Source organism: Galeopterus variegatus, unplaced genomic scaffold (assembly GCF_000696425.1).
Source record: "Galeopterus variegatus unplaced genomic scaffold, G_variegatus-3.0.2 Scaffold4331, whole genome shotgun sequence".
Lineage (NCBI taxonomy): Eukaryota > Metazoa > Chordata > Mammalia > Dermoptera > Cynocephalidae > Galeopterus > Galeopterus variegatus.
Genome location: NW_007730442.1, coordinates 42,298 through 63,337, shown reverse-complemented (window position 1 = coordinate 63,337; position 21,040 = coordinate 42,298). Strand labels below are relative to the sequence as shown.

At 52.4% G+C, this 21,040-nt stretch overlaps 1 protein-coding gene and 1 non-coding gene across 8 annotated transcripts in view; both read right to left on the bottom strand.

The window, feature by feature from the left end:
* NPRL3 (nitrogen permease regulator-like 3 (S. cerevisiae)) overlaps positions 1-21,040 on the bottom strand; it is a 40,784-nt gene that overhangs the window by 2,557 nt on the left and 17,187 nt on the right. For 6 of the 7 annotated variants that reach the window (XM_008587291.1, XM_008587284.1, XM_008587286.1 and 3 more), the window contains 7 exons: positions 19,594-19,747; positions 17,294-17,375; positions 7,935-8,072; positions 6,683-6,839; positions 3,335-3,441; positions 2,732-2,861; positions 204-393 (listed from right to left, as the gene is read on the bottom strand). In XM_008587291.1, the coding sequence (XP_008585513.1) occupies positions 204-393; positions 2,732-2,861; positions 3,335-3,441; positions 6,683-6,839; positions 7,935-8,072; positions 17,294-17,375; positions 19,594-19,747 (958 nt within the window). The remainder of the gene's footprint in view (positions 1-203; positions 394-2,731; positions 2,862-3,334; positions 3,442-6,682; positions 6,840-7,934; positions 8,073-17,293; positions 17,376-19,593; positions 19,748-21,040) is intronic. The other variant, XM_008587287.1, reaches the window with a different exon arrangement.
* On the bottom strand, positions 4,854-4,927 carry TRNAI-UAU. Its single transcript has one exon. It is a non-coding gene; the product is annotated as a tRNA-Ile (tRNA).

Genomic DNA, 21,040 nt, shown 5'->3' with positions numbered 1-21,040 from the left:
AGGATTCAGAGGCAGAGCCTCCTTCTCCGAGCCATGGGGGTGTAGGGGAAAGGAGTCTCCACAGGAGACATGAGGGTCAGGTGTGTGCATGTCTACACGTGTGCAACTGTGTGCGGGCACCTTGGTAACTCCCAGCAGTGCCATGTCAGGCTTCCTGGCCACCACCCCCCACTACCAGATAGATGCCCTGGGGTGGATCCTACTTGGGGAACCAAAGCTGAGGGCGTTGGGCGTGCTGAGGCTGCGGCCCCCAACCCGGGCAGTGAAGGGAACGTCATCCTCTCGCAGGCGGGACTCCTCCTCGCTGGGTGAGGCCATCAGACAAACATAGGTGTGCAGCTGGATGAGGAGCCGGTGCTGCAGCATCCACACCACCATCTGGATGAGCTGGGTCTACGGAGTGGGCAGAGGGTGAGGACAGCCCCCCTCCACCCCATTCCCTTCCTGGGGGATCAGAGAGCCAAGGCCCTAGACACAACCCCAGCATGCTCCTTGGTGCTGACTCCTTGGCAGGAAGGCCCCAACCTCAGGAAAGGAACCCCCGCTTCTGGCTGGCTCTGCAAGACCAACACACCCTCGGGGAAGGTAGAGAGGATGGGAGAGTACCTGGCTCACACCTGCACTGGCACCCACCACACTCCTGTGCTGTCCCTGCATCTGGATGAGGAGCAGGACCTATGACAGGGAGCCCCCGTGCCCTTCTTCTGAGCCGAGTCCCTCATGCTGTGTTCTAGGGCTGCCCTGCTCTGCCTCCCTTGCCTGCACCCTACCAGGCCTGCAGCTGGACCAAGCCAGCTGGTCCACTGCTGGGAAAACCCAGACATAGTTGAGAAAGAGGCCATGGCAGTTGCCCTAAGAGCAGAATGTCCTCTCCTTGGGTCTACCTGAAAGTCTGTCCTGGGCGGGAACATGGGTGGTTTCTGAAGGAAGCTGGGGATGGGGATCCCCTGCTCGGACGTGGAGCCAACCTGCCCCCATCAGAAGGCACGTCCAGGAGCCCACCCCATGGCACACTCGGGAAAGTGCAGCGCCGGGAGTGCAGCAGCACTCCGCCGCAGGTTCGGATCCTATATAGGAATGGCCGGTGCGCTCACTGGCTGAGCGCGGTGCGGGCGACACCACACCAAGGGTTGCGATCCCCTTACCGGTCACGAAAAAGACAAAAAGAAAAAAAAAAGAAGGCACGTCCAGGCCAGGTTCTCCGTGTGTCTCTCTGGTCAGCAGGTGGGGCTGGCACTTGACCGAGTCCCAGCACCACTGAGAAAGCACGTCCCAGACACAGACACCAAAAGCAGGTGTGCAGATGTCAGTGTTCGCAGACACACACATCCATCTGTTCATCTCTGGGAGAGTCCACAAGGGACTGCTGACCAAGGTCACCTCCTGGGAGGAGCTGGGTGCCTGGGGAGGGGAGTGGGCAATGTGCCATAGGCATGCATGACCTGATCAAACCAAATAAAAAACAGAAGGACTGCAAAGTATCTAAACTTAACATGAAGTTAAGAAATAAAACAAAGGGTTTCACAAGCACTAGGCAGCACATCCCTGGGACTGGGCAGAACCAAACTCAGTGCCACCTGGGCCCCTTGACAAAGCCTGGAGCAACCGCTCAGACACAGCCTGGAAAATCCACCCCATTATCCAGACCACTGGGAAGCCTGCTGGGTGGGAGCCCCCAGCCCCTCCCAGCACTGCCAGGAAGGGAGGAAAGGAGGGAGGGAGGGAGGCTGCAGATGCAAAGTGTGTATTTTATTCATCTGACATGCCCTGGCACAGGTCCTGGAAACTGAAGGCTCTATGAAAGGCGGCATTCAGAACTCTGTCATGCTCAGTGTCTAAATGAGCTGAAAACCCAGGATCTTATTCTCATTCACAATTTGAGAAGGGAAAGGGCTTAATTTTAAGGACTGGTTTTGCCCAGTAGAGCTTGGCGCTTATTAAAACAAATACTTTACTTTTGGAGACAAAACTCTGAGAACAACCACCTGACACCTGTGCTATGCAGCCCTGCCTTAGGTCCCTAGTTCCCATCCAGAGCTTTGGGCGCTTGCAGAGGGGCGGGAGGCGCTTGCAGAGGGGCTTGCAGAGCCTCCTGTCACAATTTCAGAATGAGGCTGTGAAGAGGGACACCCTGCAGCTCACAAGGGACAGCCACCAACCCTTCTGCAGACGAAGACTAGTTCATCCACACACCTTCAGGAGGCCCCCTGCCTGCCCCTTCCCCCAACCCAGGCCCACTGGGTGGGCACTATCCCAGGGTGGTCCTCTCCAGATCCTCTTGGGTGAGTAGATTCTGGGGACCAGTGACCCAGGACTCACATCCACAGACCCTGTGGCCACCTGAACCACAGCAGGGGGAAGGGATGGGGTCCAGGCCTAGCAAAGACAAGGCTGCCTCTGCGCTCTCCACCTATGGGAAATGCAGGCCCAGAAGGGGTACAAGGTGCTCTCCTGCCAAGCTCAACTCAGTTCTAGCCCTAAGAACTGCCCACCACAGCCAGGGTAGACTCCACAGGTGTCCCGTCATAACCAAATGTCCGCAGGTGGCCTGGCAGCCAGTTTTTGGGTCACCCTGGCAGAGCACATAGCACCTGCCCAGCAAGACCCCCAAAAACAAGGCGAAGTGGGCAGCTGTGCTGAGGGCCCTTGGGTCAGGGACCAACAGCCAAGCAGTGGTGCCCAATCCACCCTGCACCTGTCACACTGGGCTCCCGGAGCTTCTGTGACTCACCTCCTGCACAGGGGGGGCCAGAGGATTCCTAAATTCTGACAAGGAGATGGGCAAGGAGAACTTGGCAAGGATGGATGGCAGGTCGTGGGACGGAAACTGGCAGGAGAACTGTTCAGCCAGCGGCGAGTACCTGGGGTCAGGCAAGCACATCTGTGAGCCCAGCAGATCCCACCCACCATGTGTTGTGCACTGGGGACTTGCCACCAGCCCTCAGCAGGCAGCAAGGAACACAGCGTGCTGAGCACGAGGCCTAGGCACTTTCCCTCGAGGGCCTGCAGGAGCCCCAGGAACAGTCCCCCTTCTACCCCCCTCAGGCACCCTGGCTGCAAGAACTGGGGGAAGCAAGGAGCCGGGGACCGTGAGTGCCAGCTTTGGTGTCCACTGCACAATGCAGGGTGCGCCAAGAGAGCCGGTCGTGGGCCTGGCACAGGAGGGATATGCGCACTGAGCCAGGTCACAACTGCAACCTGGGCATACTGCAGCCCCGCCTTGGGGCTCCCACAGCCTCCAGCACCTGGCCGACCAGTGAGCATCACCTGGAGGGCCCCATGGCCTCACCTACTCAGCTGGGGGCTCCAGGCTCTGGCTGCCAGAGGTACTCACAGACACACGCTGGCGTTTGGGGACAGCATGTAGACGTTGTTCTCACACAGTGGGTAGATGATGATGGCCTTGCCCCAGTACACCAGGTGAGCCGCCAGCTGGAAAACCTGTAGGCAGAGGGGGCACTGGGAGGGCTGTGCCTGGGAGGCTGGCCCAAGACTCATGTAGCACAGACCTTGTGGCCATGGCCCCGCAGGATTTCCTCTCTGCCTCCCAGCAGCACCTTCCCAACCTCCAACCAGGGTGCTGGGCACAGCCAGCACGGTGTTTCCTGTTACCACCGTTCCCTGTACTGTTGGGCACCATCGTGTCCCTCTCAAGGCCCTGTGTTGTTGGGCTCCCACTGAAGAGTGATGGTCTCAGACCCAGGGGTGAGCCCACAAGCACAGGGCTATCTGGGGTACACAGGATCAGCCCAGCTGGACCCCAGCATGGCCTCGCCCAAGTGATAATGATTGTGGAGTCACTCAGCGTGCCATCCGGAGGCCCCAACTCATCCCTGTGTGCCGCCCCCCACCCCCACAGAAGATTTCCCCCTGCCTGCATTCCTGGACCCTGCACACCAGGAGACACAGACAGACCAGGGCACCAGATATCCAATCCAGGAGAGACTTTGGGACATCCCAGCTTCACGAGGGTGGACAAGTTGGTAAATGTGGCTCCACAGCACTTCATGGAAAGGTGTATGAAACTCCAAGACACCACTCCATCCTCTCAGCAGGGGGCTACCACAGGGCAGGGGGAGGGCGAAAACCGCCCCCACCTGCACACAGTGGCTGCCATGTTGCCGAGGACATGTCTATCTCCTCTTGGCAAACAGGACCTCCAGCAGCATCGCTAACTCCAATGCGGTGGGATCTCAGTCCTGTGGCTGCCCCTCTTCTCTCTCATCCCAAGCCACTCACATTCACTCTAAAGGCTTCTCCATCTCTACCACCCCCTAGTCTGGTGTCTCCACCCTCCCCCGATCCCTGCAGACCCCCCCTGGTCTCTCTGCCTCTCCACAAGGCAGCCCAGGTGCCGTGAAGTCCAACATCAGCACCACAGGGCCATCTCCCTCTGGAGGCTCCAGGAGAGGATCGCCCTGCCTCTTCCAGCCACCAGTATCCCTTGGATGTGGACACATCACTCCAATCTCTGCCTCCACCTCCCTCTGATAAGGGCCCTTGTGATTACATGTAGGGCCCACCAGGATCATCTTCCCACCTCAACACCTGCAAAGTCCCACATGAGGTCAATGCATGGGTCCTGGGGATTAGGATGTGGATGTCTGTGGAGGTCATTATTCAGCTGATCCCAATAATGTACTGTGAAATCCTAATTTTATTATTCGAAAATAATGACAAGGGTTTGGATTCCCAAATCGGCCAGCCATCATAAAAAAAAAAAGAGTTTGTATATATATAAATAAAAAATCTGATCTACAGTGGTTACCTCTGAGATATGGGATTGTGGGGACTTTTTCTTTTTGGGCCTATAATTTACGTAATAAATATTTGATTTTTTTTTTTTTTGCAGTTGGCCAGTACAGGTATCGAACCCTGGACCTTGGTGTTATAAGCACCACAGTCTAACCAACTGAGCTAACTGGCCAGCCTTAATATTTTAAACTTTAAAGAACGAACATACTAATTTTATCATGACAAAAAAACCCAAAATTTACTTGTAGGTCCTCTTTGGCTTGAGATGGAACACGAGTGATTTTAAGTCATCTGATGACATTCACACCTGAGTCCTATGCTCCCCACGGGGCCATGGATAGGAAACAGCAGTCCCAGAGGTGGTGAGGCAAGCCGCTAGGGCTGGGCCCGTGGCTTCCACTTAGCCACACCAGCAGCAACCCTGGCTGGTCTGCACCAGGCACAGCGGGGAGGGCTGTGGAAGGAAATGACAAACAGCCTTCCCCCCACCCCAGGCAAGGATGAGGCAGGGAAGCAAAGGGGACATCAAAGGGACATCAGAGCTTTGTCCAGGAGACTCTGACAGCAAGGATGTGGCCCGGCATCCAGCACAGATGTCATGAGCACAGAAGACAGCAATTGCCAGCTCCTCTCAAAGCTCAAAGCAGGACCCGCAAGCACACAGGCATCCACCACATAGCTGGTGTCCTCAGAACACAGAGGGCCGCTGATTCCCTCACTCTACGGGTACATATGGAATGGACAGCGCATTTAAAGTTCTCTTTCCTGGGTCCTGTCCAGCCCAGGAGACCAAACTGAAATACAAGGTGGAATCCAGGAAGTGCTCTCACAGAGACAAACCAAGCGTCATGGGATACAAACGGAGAGACTTACTCTGACAGAATCCAAAAAGGACACTTTGGGGAAAAAACAGCCTGAGAGTCAGGCCTGATCAGATAAGCAGCCCTAATGTGCTAAGAAGCAAAGACCAGTGGGCGATGCCAGCACCTCCCAGGTGTGCTTCTCAGGCCCAAACCACCCAGACACTGAGCCAGAGGGACCTGCCTCGTGCCTGTGCCTCTTCAGCCCACCTGGGAACCACAGCTCCCAGGCCCGGCCTCTGCTGCCGCCTGGTGGCCACGTGGTGCACACTGCCACCAGACCCCAGGGTCTGTGCCACCCACAGGCATTCACCCAGTCCCGCCCTCAGGCTGTCACATGGGTGGTGCCACAGCTTGGGCTGCTCCTGCGTGCCTAACAGTCACAGACCACCCTGTCAATGGCCCCTTGTTCCGGCCTCCACCTTTTCCTGCTTTTCTTCATCACCACCCACGTGCCTGCCCACACTCCATCCAGATCTGTGAACAGGCTGAGGGACCCTCCATCTGATCAGAAAGGGCAGCCCTCTGCCAGAACTGGCCCACAAGAATGTGGCTTGGCAAGGAGGTGGCATCTTGCACAAAGAACACAGGCCAGCACGTGGGCACACACTGGGGTAAGGCCACCAGGTTAGGTGCTGGCTCTGCACATATGCCGGCCCCTGTCAGTGCTGCCTGCCCTCACTTCCCACTCACTTGCTCATCGGCCACTCTGAGGCTCCTGTGAACTGACCCCTCACCTTGCATGCTCCCACACCCCAGTGCTGATGTCCCGTCCTCCAGGCCACTGCCCAGCACTGGGAGAGCCTCACTTTTTTCCCCCACAGCCTGACCTCCCCTTGAGACAGAGGAAGAAGTCAGTCCTGCTGCTAGCTCACAGAGCCAGCCCAGGAACCAGAGTCCTCCCATGGTGGGCCACAAAGCAGCTCTCAGATGGACAGAGGCCCTGGAGATGCGGTACAGCTGTGGCCTGCTTTCCTGATGTACCAGCGTCTCCCATGTTCACACAGGGGTTGCCATGTTACCTGGGGGCCCCTTGCTCCCACTCATCCAGGTTCCCAGGGCTGTACCTGCAGCAAGGCCAGGTCGGCATCCTGGGCTAGCTGCTGCAGGTTCTTCACAGCAGACGTGGTCTTGATCACCCGCACCAGAGCCGGAGAGCAGTCGACAGGGAGCTCACCAAGCAGGGACTTCTCATCACTGAGCAGCAGTAGGGCGTGGTATGGGCTGTGGAGTACAGTCACACATCAGCAGGACACGTGGAGTCACAGGGTCCCCTGTCCAGGTATGTACCTGGAACACAAAGGTGTAGTCAGAACCCACAAGTACTGAACTGCAGAGACCAAGCCGAGGAGCGATCAGAAAGAAGGGCAGGAGTGTGTCCAGGGCATTATAAAACGTGCATGGTTTACTACCACCCTTAGAAAGAACAAAGTAGAACAAAACTGGGGAAGGCCTGAAGACCTGATTCTATATTGCACCTCTGGGATTGCCCAGCAAATGTCTTTTTTTTCTTCGTAAGTAAGAGACTTTATTTTATAGCTGTTTTAGTTTCCATACCCCATCCTCAGCAAACGTTTGTTGGTTGAAGAAATGAATGAATCTTTCCTAAGAAAACAGTCCTAAATTTGGGAAGGGCAAAATCCCCTCACACAGTCTATTTAATATAGACTATATACAGAACTATATAAAAATATGCTTAGCAAGGAAGACCAGGAGGAAAAGCAGAATCTGACCTGCAGCACAGCCTGGGCAGGGTGGGAGCACTGGGCAGTGCTTTGCTTTCTGTCGTTTCCAAATTTTCTGGAATGTGCTCAGATTTCCCTTTTTAATTAAAAGAATTCAAGGAAACGGGGAACTTGACTAGGAGGGGATGGAGGGTACACCAGATGATTGGGTTCAGCTCTTCCCTTGCAGGAAATCAATTATATTAAGAAACTAACAGATCTCAGGAGTTCTGATTCAAATACAGAGGATCTGGTGAGCAACACCCCCGCTCTGCCCTGCCCTGCCCTGCCCTGCTCTGCTGCCCTGCCCTGTTCTGCTGCCCTGCCCTGCAGCCCCACAGCGAGGGCCTTGGCAGGGAGCTCCACTCACCCAGGCGATGCCAGAAATGCCCAGGGGAAACCTGGGATTGGTCATTTCTGGACAGAACTGGATACAGAAACATGTGTTTTTACTTCTATAAGCATCAGAGCCCTACCTGCCAACTTCTGCAATAGGAAGAGAGAACTTTTGAAACAAAGTAATTGGTAAAGTCTCAGGCAGAAGCTAAAGGGCAGGGCCCTTGCAGGGAGTGTGCATATGCGGCTGAGCACTCACCGGATGGCTTTCAGGCTCCGCTCAATGGCCTCTGGGGGGATCAGGCTCGAGGCAGCATAGTGGATCTTGTGGGGCAGGCAGAAGCTCACCTCCAGCCAGCTGTTGATGTGGAGGCGCACCACACCAGACGTGCACAGGCTGCAGAGAGCAGGCGCTGTTACCAAGGCTGCCATCCACCCATCCACACAGGACCTTTCTAAACACATACACAGATCACACAGCCCACATTCAAGGATGCTGCTGCCCCTGCTGGCTGGAGGAAGCTGCACATGGGGACTGCCTGGACAAGGGACATCTTTTCAGATCTCAGTGTTTAAGAAAATAAAATGTGTTAGGAACACACACAAAAAAAAGCTGTATTTCTGGGGCCGGCCCGGTGGCGCACTGGATAGTGCGCCACTTGGGAAGCGCGGCGGCACTCCCGCCCGAGGGTTCGGATCCCACATACAGACCGGTTCCCGCTCACTGGCTGAGCGAGGCACGGGAGCAACGCCGAGGGTTGCAATCCCGTTGCCGGTCCCCGGTCCGGTACAGGGGCAACACTGAGGGTTGCGATCCGTTGCCGGACACGGAAAAAGACAAAAAAAAAAAAAAAAAAAAAAAAAAAAAGCTGTATTTCTGGCTAGCCCTGGACTCTGTAGTCCCTGTAGACTGCCAGGGCTCAAGGAAAACCTCTTCTGTTTCTCATGGAGGTTCAAAGCACTAGAGATGTTCTAACCCAGCTGCCCCCCTGCCAGGCCCCCAGCAGACACCTGGTACCCAAAGCACATCCTCCCTGTGGCTGGGCCTGCTCTGCACACCTGATAAAGGCCCAGTCACAGATGAGCAGCCAAGCAGGGCAGGGCCTGTCTCCCAACAGAATAGGTGGGCAGCAGGGCAAGGGAGGTGCCAAGTTCCACAGAACATTCCAGTGGTGAGAAGCACACCGCGCCTGCCTCCCTGCACCCTGCAGACACCGGCGTGCACCAGGGGCAATGCATGTGGATACCAAGTGGTCACCATAAGCGCCTGTCCAACCAAGCCCTGACCCTCCACCACTCTGACAAACCTTACGCTCCATACTCTCTCAGTAATGGCAATTTGATTCCTTCAGGCCCCAAACTTTGCTCATGCCAGACATGGCAGGGACATCAGAATCCTGACCTCTTCAGCACCTCCACCCCGACAACATCCCTCTGTCCCTCGACCCACCCTTCCCACAACTCCCACGGCTCCCACAGCCGTGGGCAGTCCCAGCTGAGGCCCTGCAACACCTAGAGCCCTGCATAATCGGCCCACGTTCCCCCAACCTCAGATCCAGCAATATTTAAGGGCCCTTGTGCTTGCCCTTGGCCACCAGTTCTCCCTAGACATCCTTCATTCCTCAGTCTCAACTCAACCTCTCACCCTGCACACACCTGTGCTGAGCACTCGACCACAGGATGCTACTGCCTGCTGCCTGACGTCATCTCCCCAACCAGAACACGCTCACAAGGAGGTGGCTCGTGGGTTACATTCCCTGCTCATTACACACTTGCTACTGTCAGGCACATGGTGGGCACTGAGAAGCAATTCACAAATGGAGGAAGAAAAGGGGCCCAGGAGCACGCTGCCCTCTCTGGGTGTACTCCTTTCCCAGGACGTGCCTGTGACAAAAACGGGCTCCACAGTGGGCACATGGTCCTGTAGGTCATTCCCAGGGAAACCACACACAGGAGGAGGAAGGTATTGTTTCCAGTAAGAGTTCTGAAACTCCCTATGGAAAAGCCATCCCACACCCCCCACCCCGCCCCAGGCTGCACTAAGTACCAACAGCACCTATGTCCTCACTGTGCCCCCCAAGGCTTCAGGCACCAGGTGGTGGGATCTCTACCCACTCTATCAAGGCCCAGCCTGTGGGAAGATGTTCCTCAGACCTGTTCTTACCCAGCTGGGCTGAAAAAAGGCCTCCTTGTATCCTGCACAGGGGACACTGCCAACAAAGCCTCACATTCTCTTTTTTTTTTTTCCTTTTTGTCTTTTTTCGTGACCGGCAACGGATCGCAACCCTCAGTGTCACGCCCGGACCGGACCGGGACCGGCAACGGGATCGCAACCCTCAGTGTTGCACCCACACCTCGCTCAGCCAGTGAGTGGCCAGTCTGTATGTGGGATCCGAACCCTTGGCAGGAGCGCCGCCGCGCTTCCCAAGCGGCGCACTGTAGCAGTGCACCACCGGGCCGGCCCCCACATTCTCAAATAGGACCAAATACACATCAGCTCTTCTCCAAACTGCCCACGTCTGCAGCGCCTCCCCCATCATGTGTCCTCTGTTCACTCCCCCTGCCCCCAACCCAGGAGAGCAGCCAAGTGGTGCTTTTCCCATCACCCCTGGCTCCACTCTGCTACTCCCAGCTCCTAGTTGGTGGAATGTGCCAAGATGTCCACATCCAGCCAAGGGCGGGGCTGGCCAGCAATTCCAGGAGGTTAGTGGGAACTTCCGCCTGTCCCAGGTCAGGAGGTGCAAACGGCTTCTCAAACCTCTCCCTGGGACACACAAATGTGGAGTGTGGAGAGACCACCCTGCCAGGGAGGCAGCCCCACAGCCCTCGCTGCCAACACCCACAGACATTCTTACAATCTCTTCCCTAAAGCCTCAAGCAACAGACCAACAGCCCCAACCCAGACAGCTGGCAGACTGTGGCCAGCAGTTTCAAACGCAAAAATAAGTCTTTATTCTCTCAAGCAGAGAATAGGCAATGGGGAAAGGAATCATAGGCAGAACCTAGAATACATCTGTGACTCCAACTACCCACTAGGACCCCTGCCAACACCAACTGCCTGCTCACTGCAAAGTGCCCCTGGGCTCTCCAATACCCCTGCTGTGTTCCTTAGGGCATCCGGAAAACCTATGCCTGCTTCTCCCAGGGCTGAGTACCACCAAAGAGTCTCTCGGGAGGGGTGCAGGGATGGGGGCCGTAGGCTGTGGCTGAGTCTAGAAGGCAAAAGTTGGTCACTGCTGGCCCACAGTCCCTCAGGGTGAAATACACGAGCGTATGGTGAGAGTAAAGATTTGGGGAAAAGACCCAGGGTCCTTCCCCATCATTCCAGAAGGGCAGAACTTTCAGCTTCTTGCAGAACTGAGCGCTGACCAAGTATGTTTGAACAGACGGAGGCTCTCAGAGTCTCGCCTCTCTTTGGCCAGGGTCTTGTGGGGTGGACAGCTCACAACAGTCCCTGAGAAATGGCCCAGCCACTTAAGGAATCCAAGATCACACATGAGAGATTTGCCCAGGGGACCCTGGTTAGTTGCTCAACTTCAGTGAGCAATCGTTCAGCTCTCAGCATCTGTACAGCAAAGGGAAGAGGAGGCCCCAAGCCCTGTGCTGTCACCATCTCCATGGGAAACCACTGGCCAGGCTCCTCCACCTAACTTTACACATGGTCAGAAAGGTGGGCCCACTGAAAATAAAAGGGCTTTCTATTTTGAGTTTTCCTATTTAGGATACAGCTCAAAGTAGCTGTTAGAACACCATGGAATCAGAATTAAATGCTGGGACTCCTATGATTTGGGAAGCAGCTGTTTGTGCTCCACCAAGGAGCTCAGTGATGCTGCATGCAAGTCAGCAAATACCTGACATGTGCTCAGGCTCCAAGTGCTGGTTCAGTCACTTGGGGTACAGCACGGGAGGAAAAGAACTGCACCGGGGGGGAGTCCCACTCAGCAAATCGAGAAAGACACATAATCATAAGCAAATTGTACAGAACATTAGAAACCGAAGAGTTATAGGAAAAGTCACAAGTAAAGGAGGATACAGTGGCGTACATGGGAGGAGCAGGCTTGGGACAGGCCTTAGGAAGAGCCAGGAACAAGTGCCAACTGTGGGTGTGAAGGAAATGAGAGAGAGAGAGAATATTAAAGCCCTTATAGCGCCTGCCCAGCTTGGTCGTGTCTGTTGTCCTTGGAGCCCTGACCACATGGGGGTCTGGTTCACATACTGTCTAGAGGGAGACACGCCCATGTTGGTTCCCCTGGTTTCCATGTGGACTCTACTGCACGCTCACTGACCTTCTCCTGACCCCCAAGCACTGTGCATTGAGGCTGGTGCTTCTTTACAAACTACCCCAGCTCCATAGTGTGAAGACACTGAGTGCTGCCAACAGGAGCGCCACCTGAGGGTCAGCTGCAAACCCCAGCAAATCCCTGGAACATCAGGAGAAGGCTGCACTGGGAATGTGCCTGCCCAACTCCAGCCTCTAGCTCCAGGTGAAGCCCTATAAGTCCCCCAGAGCAAGAGGATAAGCCAGGAGCCACACTGGAGTCATCAAGAGGTCAGAAGAAAAAGGTTTGTCTCTGTTTTTAAAGACGAGACCCCTTAGCAGAGTAGGGTTTGGGCCCTGAAAGGTTTCCTGCCAACCTTGTACTTAGATTTGCAAGTGTTTAATGGTGTGGTCTGAAAACGCTCTATAGGAAAACAATGTCCCCCCAACCCCAGGCTTATCTAGCCCCTCACATAGTTCTGGGCCAGCCAGGAGAGCCCAGCCCCGTCTGCAACAGGAGATAGATGCTCCTGCCAGAGCCCTGTGCCCTGAAGCAATGACTGTGCACAAAGCCGTGGCCACCTTTAACTCATGCTCTCATCTTTCACATCTAAAATGGAAACATGTACAAGCTTATTCTATTCTCCTTACACTGCAGCAGCTGAGAAAGAATGTCAATTCCTAACTTTTAGACAAAAACTGAAACGTCATTTTCTGGTCTCCTTCCAGTCATCTTTCATCTTGCCCTAGGACAGAGACCTGTGAAGCCTCCCACACACTGCATCCTGTGGTCCCACACATGGGCTACGCTTCCTATAGCTCGTAGCGGGTGCTGCATGACCAGAGAGATCTGGGTGGGCTCCAAAAGGCAGATCTTGAAATTTCAAACAGAAGTCTATACACAGGTGCATTCTTATGGAAATAGGGACTACAACTCTCAGGATATTCACAGAGGCATCCACGGGCTCAACCCCGCTGAATAGTCAGCAATGTGAGGTTCTGCACGTAACGCCACCTGCCTGGCTGTGCCCTGGACAGCCTCCCCTGAGCTCTGAGCCTCCCAGGCCTCCCCACAGGTCCCATTAACTCAGAGAACACTCAACACATCATTTCTTCACATCCCATGGAACCTACATTGTTATTACTCCTGTCTACATAGTCCTTCAACCACTAGTGGACAAGCCATGCTCCTCCACATGCTGAGCACAAGGGCTGTGTTATAGAACATGAAGGGACTTCACTGCCCTCCTGAGAGACGCAACCCAATGGTCTCATGAATGCATGAGATGCTACCACTGAGGTCACTGAGCTCCATAAGGAGACGAGGTGCTGGGACAGTCAGGCAGCCTCCTGAGGGATTCACACTCCCAGCCTATATTCAGATGCTATCCCTGAGGGCAGGACCACCAGGCTACTCAACCACACTATAACCCTGGCTTTTAATTCAAATAGCAAATCCAGAACAATTCCTTTGAAAAGGCTCAACCCAATCTCCAACCTCATTAAGTCTCACAGCTTCTGGTCTTTTAGTTCTGCTCTGAGAAAACCTTTCCCAGGGAACTGGAAGAAAGTCAGGAGAAAGGGGCTCTGTGTCCTATGCTACCTGATCCAGACTGTGAACTGCAGCAACAGAGGCAGGCCAGGCCCTCCAGGCCAACCACGGACCTGGTGGGATGAGGATGCAGGGGTGGTTAGTGGCTGGAGGGACTCCTGGGAGGCTGCAGACATGTACTGGCGCCAGGCAGGAGAGGGTACAGGAAAGGAGGCCATCGCCAGGACTCCAGCCAGAGAAGCAGGCTCCAGGGCCAGGACTTGAGGGGGTGGGAGTTCACCTGGAAGAAACACAATCCTGGGCACTAACAGAGTGCCTGGGCTAGGGAAGCACGCTCAGTGCCCAACAGCCTTGGGAGCCACCCTTTCTGTCCGCCTTTAAACTAATGCCCACTAGATGACGCTAGGCCACCTCAAACTCAGCTGCTCTGCGGCTACAGATCATGCAACACACAGTCCAAAATCTTGTTTCCTTCCAGCTTTCAGCACAATTGTGACCTAAGAGATCACAGTCCATTCTTTCTCTAGAAATATAAAGTCATTGGTTTGCCTTTTATTTTAATTCCAAGTTAGCCTGATTTTTGTTTGCTGTCTAATTCTAGTTGAGGCACACAGATTCCTACTCAGAATAAGACAACAATTTCCCAGGAAGGGAGGGCAGTGACTCTCACCACAGAGAAAACATCAGGGTGATGACAAGAAATACAAAGACAGGGTCAGACTACAGGACAACAAAGGCCGAATTCTGGGTCAGGATTAAGGCTGCACCAAGGAATTCTCCAAAGCAGGAAAGACCAGAAACCAAAGCAATCACTTGGCAAGGGCTGTATGAGGCTGCTCTGATGTTCTGTATTACCTGGGAAGACCCACACCCAGAGATCACCGAGAGACAAACAAAATATTGCAATTTGTATCACAAAAGACAACTATCTCCTATATTGACACCTGTGTTTCCCAAAAGAAGAATGAAGGATCTGAGCAGAAAGTTCACAGAAAATACAGAAGGTTCAGATATGTGAAGAGATGCATAAATGTTTTAAGATGGAACTGGCCTGAGATACCTTTCTCCACCTATTATATTGGTTAAAATCCAGTTCACCAAGTCCCTGTGTTGGCAGAGCTGGGGTAGAGGCGTCTTGTGTGCTGCTAGTGGGTGTGTGGGGGGTACAAATCCCCAGAGGGAAGCACATCAACATTACAAATGCATTCTACCCATTCACCACACTTTTAGGATTTATCTTATGGAAACAGAGGCACACACGCAAAATAACATGTGCAAATGGTTGAGCAGCATATCTTCTAGCAGCAAAAGGCTGGAACCAACAAATAAAAGCCCAGGAGAGGGGGCTGGCTAACTATGCAGCCAAAAAAAGAGTGAAAAAGTCCATACTTAACAATACAGACAGAAATCTAAGCCATACTGTTAAATCATGAAAGCAAAGGGCAAAATAGCATGTGTAGTGTAGCGTGCTACCACTGTGTAAAGAAAAAAGGAGGTCCATGTTTGCCTTAAGCCATTCGTGAGGGACGACAGGTGACCCGTGGCTGCCTGCTAGACACATCTTGCCACCAGGGTGGAGACCTGCTGAGGGAGCAGCAGGAAAGACACTCTGATTTTCAAACTCAATGAATATGTGAGCTTTTCAAAAACTGACATTAAGAAAATGAAAATTACCAAAATATTAGTAGTGATTATCACTGCATACAAGATTATAGATGACTTTTATTTTCTTTATTCTTTTCCAAGTTTCCTAAATGTCTATAATGAACATGTACTATTGGTGAAATCAGAAAAAAATACATAAATTTTTTTTGTAGAAAAAGAAAGGATCCCCTACAGAACTGTCACTGCTCACATCCTACTGAGCCAGAGACACAAGAGCTCACGAGCCACAGCTCTCAGGTCAGGCCTTCCTCAAGGGGAATCCACAGGGAGCTGGGAGTCCACCAAGAGGAAGCGAAGCCCCAGAAGGACTGGGCAGGGGCACTGAGCTGAGCGCATGGCAGAAAACTATGGAAAAGCAGAAGAACAAGGAAAGAGAAAGAGAAGGCAGAGAAGGAGGGAAGACACGGAAAGAGGCCTGAGGTCACAGGGGAGGCAAAGAGGTACTGGGCCATGCAAGTGCCAAGGAGAAAAGCTGCACCAGATGTGCTGTCTGCCCTGCAATGTGCCTGGTGCTGTGTTGCCCCCTCAGCTGTAAGTGACAAGGCACTAGCATTGTGTGAATGGAGGGAGGAAAGACAAAGGTGCCAGGCAGAGCTGCCAGTTGGGCACCCATTGGGCCAAGAAGGAGCCACAGCTGGTGCCGGGACCCAGGGTCACAGAGCATTGGTCAGGCAGACACCCTTTAAGAAGAATGGGGCTTCTTTCCTTTCCATGTTTAGTAGAGTGGGTGCTCAGCCACCAATGCAATCAGAACTACAAGGTTTCTGTGGTGCTCCCAGTGCTTGCTGACTTCATGCTCTCCATGTCCCAAACCCCAACTCCCCCAGAGTGAAGAGTAGCACAGCCAGCCCCAGCTCCACCCACCGAGCCTCAGTTTCCTCAGAGGTGAAGTGGGGACAGCAACACCAACCTAATGAAGGTGGGCCCAGAACTTGGTAAAATGTCAGTTTGTGTTTGATGATTCAAAAACACTTCGGGTTTATTGTGTAGAGTATACTAACATTTATAAAGCAAATGTATTTCACAGGGCCTAGCTTCCAAAGCCCTATAGTTTCAGGTATAATCTAACCTTTTAAAATTACATATAGGGCCGGCCCGGTGGCGTACTGCTACAGTGCGCCGCTTGGGAGTGCGGCTGCGCTCCCGCCGAGGGTTCGGATCCCACATACAGACCGGCCGCTCACTGGCTGAGCGAGGTGCGGGAGCAACACCAAGGGTTGAGATCCCGTTGCCGGTCCCGGTCCGGTACGGGTGCGAAACTGAGAGTTGCGATCCGTTGCCGGTCACGAAAAAAAGACAAAAAATAAAATAAAATAAAATTACATATAGAAATGTTAAGCTTGCAAAAGACAGGAAACTTTCCCCAGGCTAAAGTCTCTGATGTAGATAAAGAATTGTGACACAGCAAAATTGCTGGCTCAAGGACAGACGTCCTTGGTGCAGGTTAACCTAAAGTTGCTTTATTGTTATGTAAAAATACTGAAGAAACTGCTGTAGGAAAAGATAGTATTTGCTAAGAACAAGCTTTTGTTGATGGATTGACTTAATGTTTTGCAAATTGCATTATGGAATGTCACTTTGTTATTTCAATGATGTTACCAGCCTCTATTGTTAAACTATACTTAGCCATAACTCTACCTGGGTTCCTTTTCTGTAACTTTCTGGCCTGGAGAATAAATACTGACACAGAACCCCAGTTCAGGGTTAATTTTCCAAGGAGGAATGCCTCTCTCTTGAGGGTTCCTGGAAATTAACCCCTTCAGAGCTTCTCACTGCTCAGAAGAAATGGGCTTTGAGTAATCCTTTGCATCTCCATCACCCAGGGGGAGAGAGGTGACAAAGAGAGTATAACATTATTGTCTGTTTTAAGAGGAGTCTGGAGGTGATTGTCTCAGCTGAGCACACATCAGTCAGCAAAGGGGTTGGCATTTAAAAAACAGCCACCAAGGTCACTTCTCTCAAGAACAGCCACACGGTCACCCCTTCACCACCCTCTCTTGCTCCAAACTCAGTAGAACTCCAGTACCTGCATACCAGGAGAACAGTGCTCAGCAAAGGGAGCACTACTTGTGGATGCCACTCAGACCACAAGCCCCAGAGAAGCTCATCAGATGGAGGTTCGGCATGTGCCCGGCTGTCCTACCTGTCATAAGCTTCCTTGAGGTCCCTGGCTAGCTTGCACTTGGGCAGGATGTGATGGAACGGGGACTGAGGACCTTCATTTGCTGCAAGAATCACAACATAGAAAGATTTAGAGTTTCCAAAGCAAGGAAACTTTTAAAAGCTAGAACAGAGAATTCCTTTTAAAATAAGTTTAACTTAGGCCGGCACGTGGCTCACTCGGTAGAGTGTGGTGCTGATAACACCAAGGCCACGGGTTCGGATCCTATATAGGGATGGCCGGTTTGCTCACTAGCTGAGCGTGGTGCTGACAACACCAAGCCAAGGGTTGAGATCCCCTTACTGGTCATCTTTTAAAAAAAATAAAATAAAATAAGTTTAACTTAAAAAGAATTCTAAGCAATTTTAAACCAAACATCAGGAAACTCTCCACTGCTTTTTATAAAATCTGTACATCCACCTGAATTAAAATTAGACTTAGGCTGATTTGTTCAACCATCTTTATATGGAATATTTGTATTTAAATTTCACCACTGCCCCATCCCCACAACCTTCAGTCACAGGCAATGCAAGAGTAGAGCATTTCACCCGCCCTTCCCTGAAAGGTTCTCCCTCAGACCACCAGGGCTAGACGTAGGGGGCTTCCATCTCAGTGACCAGGTATTTCCACCTCACATCCCACTCCTCTCCCTCATACGTGTATGCTAATGAAATTTATTTTTATGATTGAAAAGTCTTTCATTAATCCTTTTTCATAAATCTCTAACAAAAAATACATATTTAAACTGAGGCTTTTTAACTTCCTGTGATAAAGTCAGACACTAAAGAGAATATTTTAAAAAATAAAACTTCTGGGTTGTAATTATCATAATATAAATTATAATTAGTACATAATTGGCCAAAACAGAAACATATTACAAATTTTGGCAGCTAACTGTCAAACTTAAAAAGCAAATTTTACCTGAATCAGACAGGGCTGTTCTTTATTTAACTGTTAAACTGAGTATGACAATTACTATTTTTTTTTTTTTTGGCGATTGGTGGGTACTGGGTCCCAAATCCTGTGACCTTGCTGTTATAAGGCTGCGCTGTAGTCAGCTGAGCTAACTGGCCAGCCCTGACAATCGCTACTTTTACCTGTTAGTAGAATGACTAGGTCTGACTTCAATTTTGTTCCTAGTTCTCCTTTTTGTTATGAAGGTACTAACCCAAGAAAATGGAAGTGGAGACTTATTACAGGTGTCCCTCCATGCTTTGAAATCTTTACACTATGCCAAAAAACACACAACAGTCTACCAGGAAAAGTTATTTATTTTTTTTTAAAGATGACTGGTAAGGGGATCTTTTTTTTTTTTTTTTTTTTTTTTTTTTTTTTTCCGTGTCCGGCAACGGTTCGCAACCCTCAGTGTCACCCCCGTACCGGACCGGGACCGGCAACGGGACCGCAACCCTCGGCGCTGCCCCCGTGCCTCGCTCAGCCAGTGAGCAGGAACCGGTCTGTATGTGGGATCCGAACCCTCGGCGGGAGCGCCGCCGCGCTTCCCAAGCGGCGCACCAGCGCGGTGTGCCACCGGGCCGGCCCGGTAAGGGGATCTTAACCCTTGGCTTGGTGTTGTCAGCACCACACTCAGCCAGTGAGAGAACCAGCCATCTATATAGAGGATCCGAACCCGTGGCCTTGGTGTTATCAGCACCACACTCTCCCGAGTGAGCCACAGGCAGGCCCTCGCAAAATTTATTTTTAATAATTAGTTAGTAACTTAGTTAGGTCCTCCTTCGATATGTTTTGTTGTTGTTGGTTTTTGTTTTGTTTTTTCTGTAGCTGGCCAGTATGGTCTCTTCAATTTGGTTGAAAGCAAAGAACGGGAAACCACCCACCTTGCCAGCTGGATATTCTCATTGGCCCCTCCCCAGGTCCTCCCACTCGAGGGCATTGTGTCCCGCAGGACTAGGGCTGGGCAGAGGTGCCTGTCCTATGTGAAGGGTGGGGAAGAATGTTTGCGCTTGGGAAATCAATTTCAGCACATCCATTCAGGAAAGTGGAGCTACAAATGTGCCCCTGGGGGAGTCATCCTGTGCTCTCAGGGCACAATCAGCCCAGTGTAAAGATCATGCAACCCCTCTGAGCCTCAGTTTCCACATCAGCAAAATGGGGATGGACCAAGGTCCCTGCCTTGCAAGGCTGTTGTGTGGACTCCCTTTCCAATGCTCAGCTCACCAAAAGCTGGTGCTATCGCCAGCTCCTGGCTGCTTTGTTGGCATTGGGGTGGGAGAGGCCATCAGCCAGCCCAGACTTGTTCCCATCACACCCTGTGCACTCACCATCTGCCATGGCAGACACCTCATCCTGGAGCGCCAGGATCAACTTGGCCTCCCGAGTGAGGTACTGGCAGCGGCGTTCCTCATGCTGCAGCACAGTGGCGATGCGCCGTGACAGGTTGTGCAGACAGTTTATCACCGATGGATCAGCGTTGGCCTGAGAGAGAAAGCCACACATTGCCTCAAACATGTGTACAGGGACACAGCTAGACACAGAGTTTAAAAGGAAGTAATACCCATGCACAGAAAAAACTCAAACCGTGAAAGAAACCTCCTCCACTCCTCTTCCCCAGGCTACTCTCCAAGGGCCACTGCTACCCCCAGTTTCCAGAGGCCATCCACAGAAGTGCTGGCTGCCAGCCTCCATCCTCTATCTTAGGAATGGCCACCTGGATGGCAGCACAGAGATGGCTCCATGGGGGTCCTCTGCAGGGGACACAGGAATTTCCACTGTGCCAGGGCTATACAGAAAGGCAGAGTGTAGCTGAGGGCACAGATCCCACCAGCCAGCCTGCTGTGTGACCCTGGGCCACTGGTCCTCATCTGAGAAGGGACAACAGTGGCACCTCCCTCACCAGCAACTGAGTGGAGGAAATTAGTCAGACATGTAAAGCACTTAGAACAGAACCTGCCCTGAGCAAAAACCCTGTAAGTGTCTGCAGCCATCACTGTACTGCTGACTACTGGGGAACACTGCTGACTAGCCTAAGACATGTAAAATTTTAGGCACGATAGGCCAATTATAACAGGGCGCACAGTACAGTAACAGAAGTGCCGTACTAACTGTTCACTGAGTACTTTCTGTCCTCAGGGATAAGAAGCTCTTCCCAGCAGAAATGACCTGGTTAACAAGAGCACCAGCAGGCCCCAGGCCCACGTCCCTGCCCTGCACTTCCTATGCACCCACGCTGACTTGGTCAAAGGAACAGGAGGGTCCTTGACCCTCTGGAACCTATCAGGGACCACAGATGGCCAGGCCAAGGGTGGAGCGTGTAGCTGTGGGGTCTGTGAAGAGGCTCGAGGGGTCAGATAACTGGTCCAACCATGACTCAGTGCTTCTGGAGACCAAGAGGGCTGCTGAATCATCCTATGGGGCTAGAGGTGGGTTAGGGAGAGGGATGAATGGTGCCGCTGATTAGAACCTCTGGTGCTGCCTCCCCTTCCTGGTTATCTGCCAGGCAGGGTCATGTTTGAAGAGTATTCACAGCCAAAACCTGACCCAGACAGTAAACACTTTCTTCACCTAGAGCTGGACAGACTCACACAGCTGGACACACTATACTCTCAGCAGGTCCCATGTTCACAAACAGAACTCACATCTGGGCAGGCTTGCAACATGGCAGCATGCCCTATGGGGGAGGACTGAGTGTTGCTCCCATGCCATGCCCACCACTGGTCAGCAGCCCTGCCCCTCCATGTCAAGGGCATCCTTCAATAGTGTCTCCAGAAC